The sequence below is a fragment of the Salmo salar genome, chromosome 06 (genome assembly GCF_965601325.2).
Source record: "Salmo salar chromosome 06, fSalSal1, whole genome shotgun sequence".
NCBI lineage: Eukaryota > Metazoa > Chordata > Actinopteri > Salmoniformes > Salmonidae > Salmo > Salmo salar.
The window spans coordinates 25,857,889-25,878,951 of NC_138296.1; the positions used below are offsets into that span (position 1 = coordinate 25,857,889).

General features: G+C 47.0%; 1 protein-coding gene across 2 annotated transcripts in view; it reads left to right on the top strand.

The window, feature by feature from the left end:
* Positions 1-21,063, top strand: part of LOC106606651 (delphilin) — a 50,738-nt gene that overhangs the window by 19,794 nt on the left and 9,881 nt on the right. For both annotated transcript variants that reach the window (XM_082976397.1, XM_082976396.1), the window contains exons 3-12: positions 5,762-6,037; positions 7,938-8,023; positions 8,344-8,413; positions 9,195-9,503; positions 10,260-10,411; positions 10,596-10,739; positions 10,996-11,099; positions 11,567-11,714; positions 12,580-12,911; positions 18,282-20,516. In XM_082976397.1, coding sequence (XP_082832523.1) covers positions 5,762-6,037; positions 7,938-8,023; positions 8,344-8,413; positions 9,195-9,503; positions 10,260-10,411; positions 10,596-10,739; positions 10,996-11,099; positions 11,567-11,714; positions 12,580-12,911; positions 18,282-20,516 — 3,856 coding nt within the window. The remainder of the gene's footprint in view (positions 1-5,761; positions 6,038-7,937; positions 8,024-8,343; positions 8,414-9,194; positions 9,504-10,259; positions 10,412-10,595; positions 10,740-10,995; positions 11,100-11,566; positions 11,715-12,579; positions 12,912-18,281; positions 20,517-21,063) is intronic.

A 21,063-nucleotide genomic window follows, 5' to 3' on the forward strand; every position in this document is an offset into this window, starting at 1 on the left:
GAATCTGCATCCTCAACCATCCTCTCCTCCCACTCTGCATCCTTTGATTTCCTCTGTCCCCTATCCTCCAGGCCGGCTCGGTCCTCCCCTCCTGCTCCGTGGCTCGACAACTCACTGCGAGCTCACAGAACAGGGCTCCGGGCAGCCGAGCGGAAATGGAGGAAAACTCGCCTCCCTGCGGACCTGGCATCCTTTCACTCCCTCCTCTCTACATTTTCCTCTTCTGTCTCTGCTGCTAAAGCCACTTTCTACCACTCTAAACTCCAAGCATCTTCCTCTAACCCTAGGAAGCTCTTTGCTACCTTCTCCTCCCTGCTGAATCCTCCTCCCCCTTCCTCCCTCTCTGCGGATGACTTCGTCAACCATTTTGAAAAGAAGGTTGACGACATCCGATCCTCGTTTGCTAAGTCAAACAACACCGCTGGTCCTGCTCACACTGCCCTACCCTGTGCTTTGACCTCTTTCTCCCCTCTCTCTCCAGATGAAATCTCGCGTCTTGTGACGGCCGGCCGCCCAACAACCTGCCCACTTGACCCTATCCCCTCCTCTCTTCTCCAGACCATTTCCGGAGACCTTCTCACCTCGCTCATCAACTCATCCTTGACCGCTGGCTACGTCCCTTCCGTCTTCAAGAGAGCGAGAGTTGCACCCCTTCTGAAAAAACCTACACTCGATCCCTCCGATGTCAACAACTACAGACCAGTATCCCTTCTCTCCTTTCTCTCCAAAACTCTTGAACGTGCCGTCCTTGGCCAGCTCTCTTGCTATCTCTCTCAGAATGACCTTCTTGATCCTAATCAGTCAGGTTTCAAGACTGGGCATTCAACTGAGACTGCTCTTCTCTGTGTCACGGAGGCTCTCCGCACTGCTAAAGCTAACTCTCTCTCCTCTGCTCTCATCCTTCTAGACCTATCTGCTGCCTTTGATACCGTGAACCATCAGATCCTCCTCTCCACCCTCTCCGAGCTGGGCATCTCCGGCGCGGCCCACGCTTGGATTGCATCCTACCTGACAGGTCGCTCCTACCAGGTGGCGTGGCGAGAATCTGTCTCCGCACCACGTGCTCTCACCACTGGTGTCCCCCAGGGCTCTGTTCTAGGCCCACTCCTATTCTCGCTATACACCAAGTCACTTGGCTCTGTCATATCTTCACATGGTCTCTCATATCATTGCTATGCAGATGACACACAATTCATCTTCTCCTTTCCCCCTTCTGACAACCAGGTGGCGAATCGCATCTCTGCATGTCTGGCAGACATATCAGTGTGGATGACGGATCACCACCTCAAGCTGAACCTCGGCAAGACGGAGCTGCTCTTCCTCCCGGGGAAGGACTGCCCGTTCCATGATCTCGCCATCACGGTTGACAACTCCCTTGTGTCCTCCTCCCAGAGTGCTAAGAGCCTCGGCGTGACCCTGGACAACACCCTGTCGTTCTCCACTAACATCAAGGCGGTGACCCGATCCTGTAGGTTCATGCTCTACAACATTCGCAGAGTACGACCCTGCCTCACACAAGAAGCGGCGCAGGTCCTAATCCAGGCACTTGTCATCTCCCGTCTGGATTACTGCAACTCGTTGTTGGCTGGGCTCCCTGCCTGTGCCATTAAACCCCTACAACTCATCCAGAACGCCGCAGCCCGTCTGGTGTTCAACCTTCCCAAGTTCTCTCACGTCACCCCGCTCCTCCGCTCTCTCCACTGGCTTCCAGTCGAAGCTCGCATCCGCTACAAGACCATGGTGCTTGCCTACGGAGCTGTGAGGGGAACAGCACCTCCGTACCTTCAGGCTCTGATCAGGCCCTACACCCAAACAAGGGCACTGCGCTCATCCACCTCTGGCCTGCTCGCCTCCCTACCTCTGAGGAAGCACAGTTCCCGCTCAGCCCAGTCAAAACTGTTCGCTGCTCTGGCACCCCAATGGTGGAACAAGCTCCCTCACGACGCCAGGACAGCGGAGTCAATCACCACCTTCCGGAGACACCTGAAACCCCACCTCTTTAAGGAATACCTGGGATAGGATAAAGTAATCCTTCTAACCACCCCTTAAAAGATTTAGATGCACTATTGTAAGTGGTTGTTCCACTGGATATTATAAGGTGAATGCACCAATTTGTAAGTCACTCTGGATAAGAGCGTCTGCTAAATGACTTAAATGTAAATGTAAATGAAAGAAAAAAAAAACTGAAAAAAATAATTCTCTCTACTATTATTCTGACATTTCACATTCTTAAAAAAAGGTGGTGATCCTAACTGACCTAAGACAGGGAATTTTTACTAGGATTAAATGTCAGGAAATGTCAGTTAAATGTATTTGTCTAAGGTGTATGTAAACTTCTGACTTCAACTGTATATATATTTTTAAAATCCTGTTTCTTATTTTCCATAATTAGCTATTAATATTTGTAGTAATGTAGGCAATTTATGCAAAGGATTTTACCTCTCACCATTCTCGCCATTACCAAAATGACATTATTGCAAGCAATTATTATATTAGCAAACAATTATTGTGAATCATCCTATATTGTCCCTAACATCTTTTACTCCTTCGCAACAGCTGTGGGATACGCACATACACCCACATACTCATACACACTCAACCCTTTCCCCCACAACAACCATAGACTCAGATTCTCAACAGTTGCACCATCTCAGAGCCCAACTCAAGAAAGGTCTTGATTTACGAATGCATATACAGTTGCAACTGTATGAGAATGCCTGCAAGACTGCAAAAAAATAAATAAAATTGGGAAGAAATTGAGAGATTTTATTAACCTTTGTCACGTCCTATATGATGGAGGTCAAATGTACACCTTTTCCCTGAAACACCCACAACACGGTCCCCCGTATTGACCATATTCCCAAGCATCTCCATGTAGTCTTTGATTTTGTGCCACCAGGGCCACAATAATATACCCCCTCTCTGAATGTCCGAGTGTGACCCCCTCACCATGGGTTACTGCAGCTAGTGTTGCCAGCACTGCCACTGCCTGGGTGGGGGCACCCCACCGGAATCCCCCCCGGCTAGGTACAAGGTCGTCAAGTGTTCAGCCTCTTTTCATATTTCAGTTCTCCTGCTGCAGTGCCAGGTTGTTCCTCTGGGAGGCAGTAGAGAGTGGTCTGTACCTGTGTTGCTGGTGCAACCAGGGACAGTGACTGATGACTCCATACTGTGGATAAATATGAAAATGTACAACAGCCTCAATTAAAAACCACCAACCTGCCCATTGTTTTGATTTTATCGACTATGGAGAACACTACAAATAGGGCCCATTTTTAAAAGAATGTTTAGCAATCTCACCCCTCATCCAGCCTACTGTATTCTCCAGGGTGGAAGGTATGGAGGACTATGACACGGTCAGTTTTGGTGTTGATTGTGTTACATACATATTGTGGATCTAAATGTGTTGATACTTAAGGAGCCGTTTGGGGCACACAAACACACACAAACATACAAACACACACACACACACCTGTCCTCAACCAGCCGTACATCTCCCAGTCACAGAATCTGCTATTATGTTATACATTTCCAATTATCCTAATCAGGCTGCATTCCATGTATGCTAAATGTCTGTTTTGCTCCACTATTGCTTTGCTCTTTAGGTGACTGGAGAGCTCTCCACAAAGGATAACATTCTGCTGTAGCGCCCTCGTCTGCCCCTTCGCTGGTTAATCACTCTGACACACACACACAAACAACAATGTGGAGAGGTCAAGAGGGAGTTGTTGGCTGGCGGCTGCATGGCAGGGTGTGCGTAGGAGACAAGGTGGCGAGGTCAGGACTAGCTGGCTGGCTGTCTGGCTGGGAAGCATGTAATTATAGTGTATGTATTGTCTATCTGACTATTATAATCCACTAGTCTAATGGTGTGATACAGTAGGTGCCAACTTCTCCTTCTATAATTGACCTGCTCTAATGCTTATCAGACAGTGTCAACTCATTGTCTCAGCAATCAAGAAAACTGAATACAAGCTATTCGAAATACATGGGAAAGGGGGATGGGATACCTAGTCATTTGTACAACTGAATGCATTCAACTGAATTGTGTCTTCCGCATTTAACCCAACCCTTCTAAATCAGAAAGGTGTGGGGGGCTGCCTTAATCGACATCCACATCTTCGGTGCCCGGGGAACAGTGGGTTAACTGCCTTGCTCAGGGGCAGAACGACAGATTTTTACCTTGTTAGCTCAGGGATTCGATCCAGCAACCTTTCGGTTACTGGCCCGACGCTCTAACCACTATGGCAGCTGATTCTTTAAGGATAGTGTGTAGGTGATCAAGGCATATCCCAAAATGTCTATTCCAGTGCAAAAGATAGTGTATGCTGCTCCTGTGCTTTATTCCTGCACCCACATTGGCAATGTTTGGACTACAACAGTTTTCCTCTTCTAAAACAAACTCACATAGGTTTACAAGGACTGGTCGTACTACATCTTTGCGTCTTCATTACTGTGTTCGAAGACCATCTACTGTATAATTAGCATATTATGTAAACTGTATTGTAACTTGGAAACAAAGACAAATCTTTCCTCTGCTTGGTTGAATCACTCTATTCTCAACAGTGGGATGTGTGCTATAGAGGGAACTTTATACAGTTGTGTTTGAAGTTTGACAGCTGTGTAGTTTTTCCTCTGCGAATGTATTGTAGCTCAATTTGATAGAAACAATTCAATACTTACGAAAGAGAGAGAGAGACAGAGAGAGGGGAAGAGAAAGTGTGTGTGTGTGCGTGCGTGCGTGCGTGCGTGCGTGCATGCATGCATGCGTGTGAGAGAGGGAGGAAGAGAGAGAGCAGGGATGGAGTGGGAAATAGCAATATAGAGAGAAGGAGAGAGGGGGAGTTTTCTCTCTAGTGGTGGTATACAGAGGGATTGTGTCTGCTCTCATTCCCGTACAGTAGCTGTGTGCTGCTGTCACTTCTTCAGGGCGCTCACACCTGGAGCTGCTAGTGAGAGAGACTCAGGGAAGCGTCTGCACTATCCTCATCTCCACCAACAGACAATCACTCAGTAGAGCTACTGTTGACCTACCTCCTCTCTTCCCCTATCTGCTGTCTCACCTCGCTCAACTCTCTCCCAGGGGATTCTATGGATAGAGAGTTGCTGCTGCTGATGATTTCACATCAGTTATATGGATACCAAACTGCGTACAGAACTCATCTCATCTGATAGCCTAACTGTTTCTGTCTCCTTTATGCTGATTGGACTAAATGTGTTTGTAAAGAACGTTATATGGGATTTATAAGCTTTTCACCATCAACTGAGACGCCTTTTCTCAACCTGGATGCTATCTGTGTTCTATCAAGGCTTGCTGTACTGGATGGTGTTTACTGGCTTTTGGAGGATTTGGATTGAAACCCTCTGTGTCTGTCTCTTGAGTCTGTGTTCACCACCCTGTTATAGTCTGTTGTGTTCTCCAAGGAGCACCTACTGAACCACCGCAGGGTTCCTGGTTGGTAGCCTGTGGTGCCCCAAATATCTAGCTTTAGAGTGGACTGGACCCTAGGGGGAGGAGCCACTGACAGCTAACAGGATTCCAAAGAAAAGAAAGGACCGCTCCTTCTCTCTCTCTCTCTCTCTCTCTCTCTCTCTCCTTCGCTCTCTCTCTCTCTTTCTCTCTCCTTCGATCTCTCTCTCTCTCTCCTCTGAAACAGTGCTGGTTTTTCTAAGTCTCTAGCAGCCTCGCTGTCTCTGACTGTGGGTCTGACCATTGCCTATAACAGAATAGTGTTTCATGTTATTATTCCATGTTTGCCAGAATCTTCATCCCCAAAAAGCACCGGGAGCGCTTCGATGACGTTGTGTCCCAGAGCCTGATGGGCCGGCTCAAAGGGCGGAGCTTCAGCGACCCCAGCCGCAACCGCCTGCGCCGAAGCCGCAGCGAGGACCACCCGGAGCGCCTGCTGGTGTCCACCCGGGCCAGCTCTGTCCCCCGAACGCATGCCGAGGAGGGCGTGATGCCCCCCATCCGTGGCCTCAGGAAGACCACCTCACTCACCGCAGGGCACGCTGGAAACGCTGCAGCCCTTCGCAGGTAAGAGTCTTTAACCTGATTCACACTTCAGATCCGTACCGAACCATATTGCATGGTTCCAGAAACGATGGTGGATGCGTAACCAGGCCAGTGCAGTAACAGCTCGCCTTGGCTTGGTGTTGTCCTTTAGTGTGAATTAGGCTCTAATTGACCAGTCGGCCAATGATAGTACAGAGTTTTAGTTGACCACCCTAGCCTTAGCCAATGATAGTACAGAGTTTTAGTTGACCACCCTAGCCTTAGCCAATGATAGTACAGAGTCTTAGTTGACTATGATGATAAGCCTTCGCTGGCTGATGATTGATATGTTGGATCAGGTATTATAGAAGGAATCAGTTAGTCATCTGTAGAAGTGGCCCAGACAGAGTCTCTGTGTTATAATGTTGCAGCCTATGTACTGGTACTGTACATTGATTCAATGTGTTTGAAGAAATACATCACATAAATGATATTCTATTGGCATGTCTTTTCTAGCCATTAATGGAACTGCCCTGCTTCAGATAATTCTCCTCTCCAGTCCAGTCAATTACTTAATTAGCTAACATTTACAGCTAAATGTATCACTTTTGACAGGGATTACTATACTAGCATGGGCTGTGTGTAGGAGTGTGTTCAAATAGACACATCATTGTCTATTCGAAGCCTTGTTTTGACTGTACCTGCCCTTACAGAAAAAAAACCATTATTTCATGAGTAGATTTGTGTTATCACATGTTGCTTTACATGTTCTCACATGTCATCACATGAAAACGTGTTTTTGGAACACTTCACGTGTTCACGTGAAATTGATGTGCTTTTTCCCGTAAGGGTGCATACCTGAAAGTTCAAGGTAGTGTCACTCTTTTAAGAATAGAAAGTGCCTTGATGCTGGCTTCCTGCTCTAACACTGAATATTAATGCTCTAGAGTAGACTATAAATACTTAGAGAGAGAAACAAACAGACTAAATAAATAAATCATCCAAATAATTCCACGGAAGTGCAAAGAGGAAGTAAGGAATGCCCATCTTTTTCTGTGGGCCTAACTTCTCCAAACAAGTAATGAAGCAACATTATCCCTCGGGGATGGAGTGTCTATGTTTAAGTGAATGCAGGGTGGGCTGTTCACCCTGGCTGTGGCGTAAAGTAACTAGTGTACAAGACTCTGAATGTGTACCAAATGGTACCCTATTCCCTATATAGTGGACTACTTTTGATTATAGCCATATGGACCCTGGTCAAAAGTAGTGCAATAAATAGGGAATATGCTGCCATTTGGGACATAGTCTCTGAAAGTGTTCCTCGTATATGAATCCAATCACTGAAGTGATATATGTATTTCAGTACAGCAGGTAGAGTAGTTGTAACCTCATTATTACTTTCCAACTGCATGTTTTTATTTGTTTACACCTGAAATGGAGAGTGTTTACTGCAGACCCTCCATAGACTCTAATAGGTTTTAAATGAGACAATTCAACGTCGTTTTTAGATGACGTACTAATCCCAAGTATTACCCAGAGGAGTTTCTATGGTAACAAGCCATATATTGAGGCAGGGTGGGGGTGCAGGTTGGGGGACACAATGACACATAGCTACAGCTGTCCTTTTTCAATCACTTTCACATGTTCTGTTTCCATGTCATTTCACCAGTCTCTTCCCTAAAGCGTGAGCCACCTTATCAAGGGTTAGGGTTAGTGAACCACTTTACCAAGGGTTAGGGTTAGTGAACCACTTTACCAAGGGTTAGGGTTAGTGAACCACTTTACCAAGGGTTAGGGTTAGTGAACCACTTTACCAAGGGTTAGGGTTAGTGAACCACTTTACCAAGGGTTAGGGTTAGTGAACCACTTTACCAAGGGTTAGGGAACCACTTTACCAAGGCCATATCCATTCATGTGTGTTGTGTTTCTATCTGTACTGCAGGACGGTGAGAGTCTGCAAAGGGAACCTAAGTTTTGGATTCACCCTCAGGGGCCATGCACCTGTCTGGATCGACTCAGTCATCCCGGGTAGGTTGCTTAGACACATGGATACATACACACACAACACATCATGTGGGCAAGTGTCAAATGCACAGACTGGTGCCAATCAAGGCATAGTATTTGAGAACCCGTATGTCATATTGCTGTGGAGACATTGTGTTGCCACAGGGTTCACACCAGCTATGAGCTGAGGCTTTCTGGTCCATCTGTGAGCACAGACTCTGGAGTCTATATTATGTATCTCTCTCTTGCTCTCTCTTTCTCTCTCTCTCTCTCTCTCTCTCTCTCTCTCTCTCTCTCTCTCTCTCTCTCTCTCTCTCTCTCTCTCTCACTCTCGCTCTCTCCAGGGAGTCCAGCAGATAAGGCGGGGCTCAAACCTGGAGACCGCATCCTGTTCCTCAATGGACTTGACATGCGGTTAGACAGCATTCTAAATTAGGCTTAATGGTTTTATATAGAAACATATGATTTACTGGTTCATATACGTTTGTTTGTATGTTGTCAAGCCAACCTCCCCTTGTTGTATTTAATTCAGACTAGTGCTCTGTTTTGACCTCATGTAGCTAACTGTATGCTTTGTGTGGATTTGGATTTTGAAACCAGTGTTCATATCTCACACTGTTGTAGAGATGGATTAATACAACTTGTTTGTTTTTTAAATAGATGAATGGAAAAACATTACCTGACAGCTGTGTTGTATTGAATTCATTTGTTAATTACTTAGAGTGTGGATAAACAGCGGAGTAGTTTCCTCTGCAGTGGTAGTTTGTGGTAGGGATCAGAGCCTTAGATACTGTAGTATAGAGACTTCAATATAAGGTTTTGGTTCTGGGCTTTTTAGTTGTTTCCATTAGAATGTGGTGTCCATGCCACTCTATAGGGATGTATAGTACACTCTTAGAAAAAATAGTTCCAAAAAGGTTATTTGGCTGTCCCCATAGGAGAACCCCCTTTTTGGTTCTATGTAGAACTCTTTTGGGTTCAATATAGAACCCTCTGTTTAAAGAGTTCTACATGGAACTCAAAAGGGTTCTACCTGGAACCAAAACGGGTTCTTCAAATGGTTCTCCTAAGGGGACAGCCGAAGAACCATTTTAGGTTCTAGATAGCATCTTTTTTTCTAAGAGCGTAGTGGTGATCATGGTCGAGAGTCTGTAGTATATTGACACTATCTCTGTATCTCTATATGTGTCTGAAGGAGTTGTTCCCATGAGAAGGTCGTCTCCATGCTACAGGGCAGCGGTGCCATGCCCACCCTGGTCGTAGAGGAAGGCCCCCCCACCTTCACGCTAGCCGAGCCAGAGCAGCCAGGAGGGCCAGGTAGGGCGTCCCCGGGTGGAGGCGTGCCCCGCTCCCCAGTGCTCAACTCCCTGCAGTGGGTGGCTGAGATCCTGCCTCCCTCTATCAGGGTCCAGGGGCGCACCTTCGGACAGCAGCTGGAGCACCTGCTCACCATCCAGGAGAGATACACCATCTGCAAGGCCCTGGAGAGCTTCTTCCAGCATCGGTGAGGGGGAGGGAGGGAGGGATAGGAAGGGAGGTGGAGGGGGAGTGAGGGAAGGATAGGAAGGGAGGGAGGTAGAGGGGGAGGGAGGGAAGGATAGGAAGGGAGGTAGAGGGGGAGGTTGGGAAGGATAGGAAGGGAGGTAGAGGGGTAGGGAGGGAAGGATAGGAAGGGAAGTTGAGGGGGAGGGAGGGAAGGATAGGAAGGGAGGTAAAGGGGGAGGGTGGGAAGGATAGGAAGGGAGGCAGAGGGTCGAGGGAGGGAAGGATAGGAAGGGAAGTTATGGGGGAGGGAGGGAAGGATAGGACGGGAGGCAGAGGGTCGAGGGTCGAGGGAGGGAAGGATAGGAAGGGAAGTTATGGGGGAGGGAGGGAAGGATAGGAAGGGAGGCAGAGGGTCGAGGGAGGGAAGGATAGGGAAGGGAAGTTATGGGGGAGGGAGGGAAGGATAGGAAGGGAGGCAGAGGGTCGAGGGTGGGAAGTGAGGTAGAGGGGGAGGGAGAGTGTGAGAAAGTGAGAGAAATCAGAGAAAGAAACTAAATATGTTGAGAGAATGAAAGAGAGATTGAGTGTGAATGAAGAGATAATCTACTGGTTTGAGAGAACATGGTACAGAAACCTCAGCCCTACAATTACACTGTCTAAAGTAAGTTACCATCATTTTTTCTTTATGCAAAGTTCTGTAAGACCACTGTATTAGCGTGACCAATGATTAGACAGCCAGTGTACCCTAACCCCGCCCCCTCCTCCGTGGCGACAGGAATGTTGACACTCTGATTGTGGACGTGTTCCCGGTGTTGGACACGCCAGCCAAGCAGGTGATCTGGCGGTTTGTCTACCAGCTTCTGACCTACGAAGAGCAGGAGCACTGCCAGAGCAAGATATCACGTTTCCTCGGTTACAAGGCTGCAGGTGGGTTGTGGGAAGTGTGGTTGTGTGTGTGCTTATGTGAGTAAATGTGATATCTACGTGTACATTTGTGATTTTGGTGGGTGTATGTGTAGATGTGAAAGACAACGTAAATTTGTGATTGTGCCAGTGTGTGTGTGTGAGTGTGTGTGTGTACACTGACATACACACACTGTGTGTATTCTAGCGCCAGCCCCCCCACCTGAGCCAGAGCCCGCCCCCGAGCCCCATCGCCGTAGCAGCTCCATGAGAGTGACAGGAACCGCCTACAGGGCCAGCATGCGTGGGCGGAGCTCTGACGACCTCATCATCGGCACTCACCTGGGGATGGGTACTTGCGTTTGTCTTTGTCCTTCATCATCATCTTCATCACCAGTAGAAGTAGCACCATCATTACTATCAGTGGAAATATCATCGTCATCATCATTATTATCACCATCGTCATCAGTATTGTCAGAAGTAGCATTCAAATAAATATTTCTGACACTAGGTGAAGCTTTTGCTTAAACCTACCCAGTCAAGTGAATGGGTATAAAAAGACATCTTTTTTGGAATGCCTGAAACCTAATGCAGTATGTTTCCTGTAGGGATCCGTACTGATCCAGTGGAGATGGGGATGAGGCTGGCTCCAGGAGAGAGACAGTCAGGAGACGGGACGTCCCTCCCAGAGACCCCCAACAACCTCACCAACGTGGGTACCCAAGTGAGACTGAGAGAAGTGGTCCTGTGTGGCTCAGTCGGTAGAGCATGGCGCTTGCAACGCCAAGCGTCGTGGGTTCGATTCCCGCTGGGGCCACCCATATGTAAAAGTAGTGGCCCCAGCCGACTTACTGTAAGTCGCTTTGGACAAAAGCGTCTGCTAAATGGGATATATTAGAATAAGGATGACTAAAACAGTGGTCACTATTCCAGGTCTGCAGCTTTTTCCTCTAGTCCAGCACTAAAAAACACACTGGCTTCAATTACTCAAGGACCCAGTGAGTGGCTCATTAATTCAAGCAGGTGTGTCACTGTTAGGCTGAAACCAAAGCCTGTACACTCATTGGCTCTTGGGAACTAGGACTAGTGACCACTGATCTAGGTTGTTTCCTCCTTAGGGGCTTATCTTCTGTCTTCTATCTGAGTCGTTATGAAAGGGCATTTCTTCTCTCTGTCTAGCTGTCTGCGGTGTATGCTGAGCTGGAGAACGTGTACTCAGGGAAGAGGTCCAAGTCTCTGAAGGCTCGAGCTCCTCCTCCGGCGGACAGTCTGGTAGAGCTGGAGGTCCTCGAACACGCAGGTTCTCCATCCATGCACGCTAACACAGGTAGCTACTCCAACCGGTAACACTTTACTTGAAGTGTTGTTAATCATGACGCATCCAGGAAAATTTTGTTAAAATTACATCATTAGGGTCTCCCGAGTGGCGCAGTGGTCTAAGGCACAGCATCGCAGTGCTAGCTGTGCAACTAGAGATTCTGGGTTCGAGTCCAGGCTCTGTCGCAGCTGCCCACGACCGGGAGACCCATGGGGCGCTGCACAATTGGCCCAGCGTCGTCCGGGTTAGGGGAAGTCCTTGTCACCATCGCGCACTAGCGACTTCTGTGGCGGGTCGGCACAGTGCACGCTGACACGGTCGCCAGTTGTACCTCTGACACATTGGTGCGGCTGGCTTCCGGGTTAAGTGGGCATTGTGTCAAGAAGCAGTGCGGCTTGGTTGGGCTGTGTTTTGGAGGATGCGTGGCTCTCGACCTTCGCCTCTTGGATACCACGAAATTGGGGAGAAAAAGGGGTAAAAAAAGTATTACATCATTACAAACAGGTTGAAATCTGGTTAAAATAACATCAATACAAACAGGTTGAAATCTGGTTACAATAACGTCATTACAAACAAGTTGAAATCTGGTTAAAATAACATCATTACAAACAGGTTGAAATCTGAATTGCAGTCTTCTAGTTTGAGTTGAGTCCACCTATCTCTCTGTTAGTCAGTGGAGTGTGAATATGTTCACAAGCACAGGTAGCTACTGGGTATGAAAACATACAACCAAATAGTTAGAACAGCAGAAATGAATAGACCTTGTATTGTGCATTAGCGTGATCTACAACCCTTGGTCAATAGAATAGTTGATCAATGTAATGGTAGATGTTCTTCTCTACAGGAGCAGTGATGTCATTGTTCCTCTCCACAGGTAGCCATAAGGGCCCCCCACCACCTCCCTCCGCCTGGCAGGAGCCCCTCCCTAGCCCCCCTGCCCCGGTCCAGTTCTACCCCCCTGGTCTCACCTCCCAGACCAGTGCCGAGTCCAACCCCTACATCAGCCTGGACAGCCCCCCTCCCTCGCCCCCCGACTACCCCGCCAGCCCACCCTCCCACGCCCGTCTCAATAAGAGGCGCTACACGTTCTCTCATCCACCACGCTCCTCTGATACAGACCGGTTCCTGGACGCACTGAGCGAACAGCTGGGTCAGAGGGTCGCCATTGTAGACGACTTCCTGTCACCCGAAAACGACTATGAGGAGGTAGAGTCATATAGATGCACATCTGTATAGAGCATTATATGGTTGATTATGATATGTTTGACAAAGACTGTAAGCTGCTTGTCTTGCATGACTTTAGTGATTGTTAATATATATATATATATATATATATATATATATATATATATATATATATACAGTTGAAATCAGAAGTTTACATACACTTATGTTGGAGTCATTAAAACTGGTTTTTCAACCACTCCACAAATTTCTTGTTAATAAACTATAGTTTTGGCAAGTCGGCTAGGACATGTACTTTGTGGATGACACAAGTAATTTTTCCAACAATTTTTTACAGACAGATTATTTCACTTATAATTCACTGTATCACAATTCCAGTGAGTCAGAAGTTTACATACACTAAGTTGACTGTGCCTTTAAACAGCTGGGAAAATTCCAGAAAATGATGTCATGGCTTTAGAAGCTTCTGATAGGCTAATTGACATCATTTGAGTCAATTGGAGGTGTACATGTGGATGTATTTCAAGGCCTACCTTCAAACTCATTGCCTATTTGCTTGACATCATGGGAAAATCAAAAGAAATCAGCCAAGACCTCAGAAAAAAAATTGTAAACCTCCGTAAGTCTGGTTCATCCTTGGGAGCAATTTCCAAACGCCTGAAGGTACCACGTTCATCTGTACAATCAATAGTACACAAGTAGAAACACCATGGGACAACGCAGCCGTCATACCGCTCTGGAAGGAGACACGTTCTGTATCCTAGAGATGAACGTACTTTGGTGCAAAAAGTGCAAATCAATCCCAGAACAACAGCAAAGGACCTTGTGAAGATGCTGGAGGAAACAGGTACAAAAGTATCTATATCCACAATAAAACGAGTACTATATTGACATAACGTGAAAGTCCGCTCAGCAAGGAAGAAGCCACTGCTCCAAAACAGCCATATAAAAGCCAGACTACGGTTTGCAACTGCACATGGGGACAAAGATCGTACTTTTTGGATAAACGTTGTCTGGTCTGATGAAACAAAAATAGAACTGTTTGGCCATAATGACCATCGTTATGTTTGGAGGAAGAGGGGGGGAGGATTGCAAGCCGAAGAACACCATCCCAACCGTGAAGCACGGGGGTGGCTGCATCATGTTGTGGGGGTGCTTTGCTGCAGGAGGGACTGGTGCACTTCACAAAATAGATGGCATCGAGTGGATGGAAAATGTTGTGGATACATTGAAGCAACATCTCAAGACATCAGTCAGGAAATTAAAGCCTGGTCGCAAATTGGTCTTCCAAATGGACAATGACCCAAAGCATACTTCCAAAGTTGTTGCAAAATGGCTAAAGGACAACAAGGTCAAGGGATTGGAGTGGCCATCACAAAGCCCTGACATTAATCCCATAGAAGATTTGTGGGCAGAACTGAAAAAAACATGTGTGAGCAAGGAGGCCTACAAACCTGACTCAGTTACACCAGCTCTGTCAGGAGGAATTGGCCAAAATTCACCCAACTTATTGTGGGAAGCTTGTGGAAGGCTACCTGAAATGTTTGACCCAAGTTAAACAATTTAAAGGCAATGCTACCAAATAATAATTGAGTGTATGTAAACTTCTGACCCACTGGGAATGTGATGAAATAAATCATTCTTTCTACTATTATTGTAACATTTCACATTCTTAAAATAAAGTGGTGATCCTAACTGACCTAAGACAGGGAATTTGTACTAGGATTAAATGTCAGGAATTGTGAAAAACTGAGTTTAAATGTATTTTGCTAAACTGTACGTAAACTTCTGACTTCAACTGTATATATACATGTGTGTGTATATATATTAAAAAGAAAAAACATGTTTTAAGTGAGGAGTAGGCATTGGTCTGAAGCCGAAAAAGAAAGGAAATTCACAAGCACAACAATGCTCTACCAAGGTTTTTCAGCACACAGCTTCAACCTACTACAGTAACTATGTTGGTCTATTGTACTTTAAAGAATGTGTATGCAGGTTTCTTAGGATTCAAACCTTCTCAAACGTTCAAATTCATACTCTTAGAGGAGGTGTTCCCACAATAATGTGATTTGGGGCGGCAGGTAGCCTAGTGGTTAGAGCATTGGACTAGTAACCGAAAGGTTGCAAGATCAAATCCCCGAGCATAATCAATGGAGTTTTGTCAGAATTTGTGGGGTTTTGTTTGTCCACCCGCCTCTTGAGGATTGACCACAAGTTCTCAATGGGATTAAGGTCTGGGGAGTTTCCTGGTCATGGACCCAAAAGATCGATGTTTTGTTCCCCGAGCCACTTAGTTATCACTTTTGGTTTATGGCAAGGTGCTCCATCATGCTGGAAAAAAGCATTGTTTGTCACCAAATTGTTCCTGGATGGTTGGGAGAAGTTGCTACCGGAGGATGTGTTGGTACCATTCTTTATTCATGGCTGTGTTCTTAGGCAAAATTGAGAGTGAGCCCACTCCCTTGACTGTGAAGCAACCCCACACATGAATGGTCTCAGGATGCTTTACTGTTGGCATGACACAGGACTGATGGTAGCGCTCACCTTGTCTTCTCCGGACAAGCTTTTTTCCGGATGCCCCAAACAATCGGAAAGGGGATTCATCAGAGAAAATGACTTTACCCCAGTCCTCAGCAGTCCAATCCCTGTACCTTTTGCAGAATATCAGTCTGTCCCTGATGTTTTTCCTGGAGAGAAGTGGCTTCTTTGCTGCCCTTCTTGACACCAGGCCATCCTCCAAAAGTCTTCGCCTCACTGTGCGTGCAGATACACTCACACCTGCCTGCTGCCATTCCTGAGCAAGCTCTGTACTGGTGGTGCCCCGATCCCGCAGCTGAATCAACTTTAGAAGATGGTCCTGGCGCTTGCTGGACTTTCTTGGGCGCCCTGAAGCCTTCTTCACAACAATTTAACCACTCTCCTTGAAGTTCTTGATGATCCGATAAATGGTTGATTTAGGTGCAATCTTACTGGCAGCAATATTCTTGCCTGTGAAGCCCTTTTTGTGCAAAGCAATGATGACGGCACATGTTTCCTTGCAGGTAACCATGGTTGACAGAGGAAGAACAATGATTCCAAGCACCACCCTCCTTTTGAAGCTTCCAGTCTGTTATTTGAACTCAATCAGCATGACAGAGTGATCTCCAGTCTTGTCCTCATCAACACTCACACTTGTGTTAACGAGAGAATCACTGACATGATGTCAGCTGGTCCTTTTGTGGCAGGGCTGAAATGCAGTGGAAATGTTTTTGGGGGATTCAGTTAATTTGCATTGCAAAGAGGGACTTCTCAATTAATTGCAATTCATCTGATCACTCTTCATAACATTCTGGAGTATATGCAAATTGCCATCATACAAACTGAGGCAGCAGACTTTGTGAAAATGTATATTTGTGTCACTCTCAAAACTTTTGGCCACGACTGTACATGTATATATACTGAGTATACAAAACATTAAGAACACATGCTCTTTCAATTTCATAGACTGACCAGGTGAATCCAGGTGAAAGCTATCATCCCTAATGGGGTTGTTCCTAATGTCTGGTATACTCAGTGTGTGTATATACAGTACCAGTCAAAAGTATGGACATGTCTTCTCATTCAAGGGTTTTTCTTTATTTTTTACTATTTTCTACATTGTAGAATAGTGAAGACATCACAACTATGAAATAACACATATGGAATCATGTAGTAACAAAAAAAGTGTTAAACAAATCAAAATATATTTTAAATTTGAGATTCTTCAAAGTAGTCACCCTTTGCCTTGATGACAGCTTTGCACACTCTTGGCATTCTCTCAACCAGATACACCTGGAATGCTTTTCCAACAGTCTTGAAGGAGTTCCCACACACACTATCGGTCCAACATTTTTGAACACCTACTCATTCAAGGGTTTTTCTTTATTTTTACTATTTTCTACATTGTAGAATAATACTGAAGACAACAAAACGATGAAATAACACATATGGAATCATGTAGTAACCAAAAAAACACAACAGACTTGAAGGAGTTCCCACATATGCTGAGCACTTGTTGGCTACTTTTCCTTCACTCTGCGGTCCGACTCATCCCAAACCATCTCAATTTGATTGAGGTTGGGTGATTGTGGAGTCCAGGTCATCTGATGCAGCACTCCATCACTCTCCTTCTTGGTAAAATAGCCCTTACTCAGCCTGGAGGTGTGTTGGCTCATTGTTCTGTTGAAAAACAAATGATAGTCCCAGTAAGCCCAAACCAGATCGGATGGTGTATCGCTGCAGAATGCTGTGGTAGGCATGCTGGTTAAGTGTGCCTTAAAGTTCTTGACATTTTCCGTATTGACTGACCATGTCTGAAAGTAATGATGGACTGTCATTTGTCTTTGCTTATTTGAGCTGTTCTTGCCATAATGTGGACTTGGTATTTTACCAAATAGGGATATCTTCTGTATACCCCCCTCCCCCCACCTTGTCATAACACAACTGATTGATTCAAACACATTATGAAAGAAAGAAATTCCACAAATTTACTTTTAAGAAGGTCATCTGATGCAGCACTCCATCACTCTCCTTCTTGGTCAAATAGCCCTTACACAGCCTGGAGGTGTGTTGGGTCACTATCAAATGATAGTCCGAGTAAGCGCAAACCAGATGGGATGGCTTATCGCTGCAGAATACTGTGGTAGCCATGCTGGTCAAGTGTTCCTTGAATTCTAAATAAATCACTGACAGTGTCACCAGCAAAGCACCATCACACCTCCTCCTCCATGCTTCATGGTGGGAACCACACATGCGGAGATCATCCATTTACCTACTCTGCGTCTCACAAAGACACGGCAGTTAGAACCAAAAATCTCAAATTTGGACTCATCAGACCAAAGGACAGATTTTCACCGGTCCAATGTCCATTGCTCGTGTTTCAAAGTTCTTGCAATTTTCTGGATTGACTGACACTAGACCCTGGACAACAAATTATGTGAGACAAAACACTTATTTTTGAATCATTTGAATTGCAAGTTACATTTTCGAAAGACACCTTTTGAGTGTGGAAATGTTGTATAATTTTCTATAATCACTTTCTGGTTTAAAAACCATGGAAATAGTTTTTTCTAAGCAACCTGCATAAACATTGTTTGAAGTACAATAAACCAATATACTGTAGATACTGTGGTAGGTCAACGTTATATGCTGGAAAACCTTGGTGGAGTAGGCATTGTGTTACTCATGTGCATTTCTTTTTCGGCTTCAGGCCAATGCCTACTTCTCACTTAAAACATCATTTTTTTTGTTTTTAATTTATATAATTTGTGTTTTTCTATTAAGAAATTCTACCGTAAAGCACATAAGACTATAAATTACACTGGATCAATGGCCCAAGCCTTAATGAATCTATGTGATTGGTGATAATGCCAGGATGTTGTCCAGATGAGCTTCCCAGTTGATGATGAGGATGACGAGGAGGTGGAGGTGGATGATGAAGATGGAGATGGGGGTTTCATAATACCCCCTGAGCTGAGCAGCCCCAGCGAGTGCCAGGGCAGCAGCGGAGAGGACGCCTCCTCCCTCACCTACTCCTCCTCCTCAGAACACATACCCCCTCCCCCCATGACTCCCCCGCCACCTCCGCCCATCCAATTCAACGATCCTCCTCTACCACCAAGCTATACCGCCACCCCTGAACAGTCTCCCAGAATACAACTGCCTTTCCGCCGCCACCATGGGCCACCTCCGCCCCCTCCTCCTCGCTCCAACCCACCGCCCAAACGCCAGTCCATTCACAAGGTGCTTCCCACCCGGGAGGACCTGCTAGCCCACGCTGCAATGCAGGAACAAAATGCGTACCAGGAGCAACAAGCTTACCAGGAACAACAAGCTTACCAGGACCAACAAGCGTTTCAGGACCAACAAGCTTACCAGGACCAACAAGTGCAACAAGCGTACCAGGAGCGACAAGTGTACCAGGAGCAACGAGCATTCCAGAAGCAACAAGCGTTTCAGGAACAAAAAGCTTACCAGGAGCAACAAGCACAACAAGCGCACCAAGAGCGACAAGCGTACCAGGAACAACAAGCATTCCAGGAGCAACAAGCTTACCAGGAGCAACAAGCTTACCAGGAGCAACAAGCACATCAAGAACAACAAGCGTTACAGAAGCATCAATCATACCAGGAGCAACAAGCATACCAGGAGCAACAAGCGTACCAGGAGCAAAATATTTACCAGGGGCACCAGTCACTGCCTGCCCAGTCCTCGCACAAAGCACACCCCCTGCAGCAGCTTCACCAGTCCCTGCCCCCCCTCCCCTCTCCAGAGGCAGCCCACACCCATCCAGACCTCCCAAACCACCCAGACCCCTCACTCTACCAGATGCACCAAGCTCAACAACAGACTCGTCGTCAGAGCCGTCGTCAGACTCACTCAGCCACATCACCTCACAATCCCCCAGCCCGTTCCCCTGTCCATCCAGATCAACAGAGTCAGTACTCAGAGGCAATCTATCAGAGTATTCATACACAGTCACATCACTCATCCATGGAGCGCCTTCAGCAAGCTCATCAGGTCCAGCAGCACCACTCCTCCATGGAGCTCCTTCACCATGCTCAGCAGGCCCAGCAGCACCACTCCTCCATGGAGCTCCTTCACCAAGCTCAGCAGGTCCAGCAGCACCACTCCTCCATGGAGCTCCTTCACCAAGCTCATCAGGTCCAGCAGCACCACTCCTCCATGGAATTCCTTCACCAAGCTCAACAAGTCCAGCAGCACCACTCCTCCATGGAGCTCCTTCACCAAGCTCATCGGGTCCAGCAGCACCACTCCTCCATGGAACTTCTTCACCAACCTCACCACTCATCCACAGAGCTCCTTCACCAAGCTCATCAGATCCAGCAGCACCTCTCATCCACGGAGCTCCTTCACCAAGCTCATCAGATCCACCAAGATCTGCCTGCTTCACTACCCGTACATCTGGATCAGGAGATCCACCAGTCTCTTCAGACTCATCAGAGCCATCAGACTCACCCATCTTCCCAGGCCAGCCACCAGGGCCAACAGACTCGTCAATCTCTCAAGTCTCATCGCACTCACCAGCCATCCCCCCAGCGTCCCCACTCCATCCAGCAGACTTACCACCACACTCCCCAGATCCAGCACATCCACCACCAGGTCCCTCCCCAGCCCACTCAGCCAGAGCTTCACCAGATCCACCTAATCCACCAGCCCACCCAGCAGCGCCACCAACCCCAGCCCACCCTGTCCACCTTCCAGCCCCTTCCACCCCACCAGCCCACCCTGTCCACCTTCCAGTCTCTGCCCCAACACCAACCCCACCAAACCCACCAGGTCCACCCCTCCAACCAGGGTCGTCCTCAGTCCCAGCCTTCTCAGCGGCTATTCAGTCAATCCCAGTCTCACCACCACTCCCACTCCCACCACCAGCCCCAACCTCAGCCCAAGCAGCATTCCCAGTCCCAGAATAACTTGGACCAGTTGGGGAAACAGGAGCCCCCTCCTCCTCCGCCCCTGCCCCCTCCCGGAACCCCTCCTCCACTGCCTCGCCCAGGCCTTCCGAGGATGGACTCCAATCATATGAGTGTAAAGAGGCTGCGCTGGGAACAGGTGGAGAACTCTGAGGGCACCATCTGGGGACAGGTGAGTTAGTCACGTATTGGATAGATGAGTTAGTCAGCATTGAGACAGGTGAGTTAGTCAGGATGGGGACAGTCGAGTTAGTCAGGGTTTGGACAGGTGTGTTAGTCAGGGTGGGAAAGGTGAACTTTGTTAGGTGAGGTTGGATGGGGACAGGTATGTCAGCAGCCACAGTTTGGACGGGAGTTAGTCAGGGTTTGGACAGGTGAGTTAGTCAGGGTGGGAAAGGTGAACTTTGTTAGGTGAGGTTGGATGGGGACAGGTATGTCAGCCACAGTTTGGACGGGAGTTAGTCAGGGTTTGGACAGGTGTGTTAGTCAGGGTGGGAAAGGTGAACTTTGTTAGGTGAGGTTGGATGGGGACAGGTATGTCAGCCACAGTTTGGACGGGAGTTAGTCAGGGTTTGGACAGGTGAGTTAGTCAGGGTGGGAAAGGTGAACTTTGTTAGGTGAGGTTGGATGGGGACAGGTATGTCAGCCATTTTTACATTTTTTTTACATTTTAGTCATTTAGCAGACGCTCTTATCCAGAGCGACTTACAGTAGTGAAT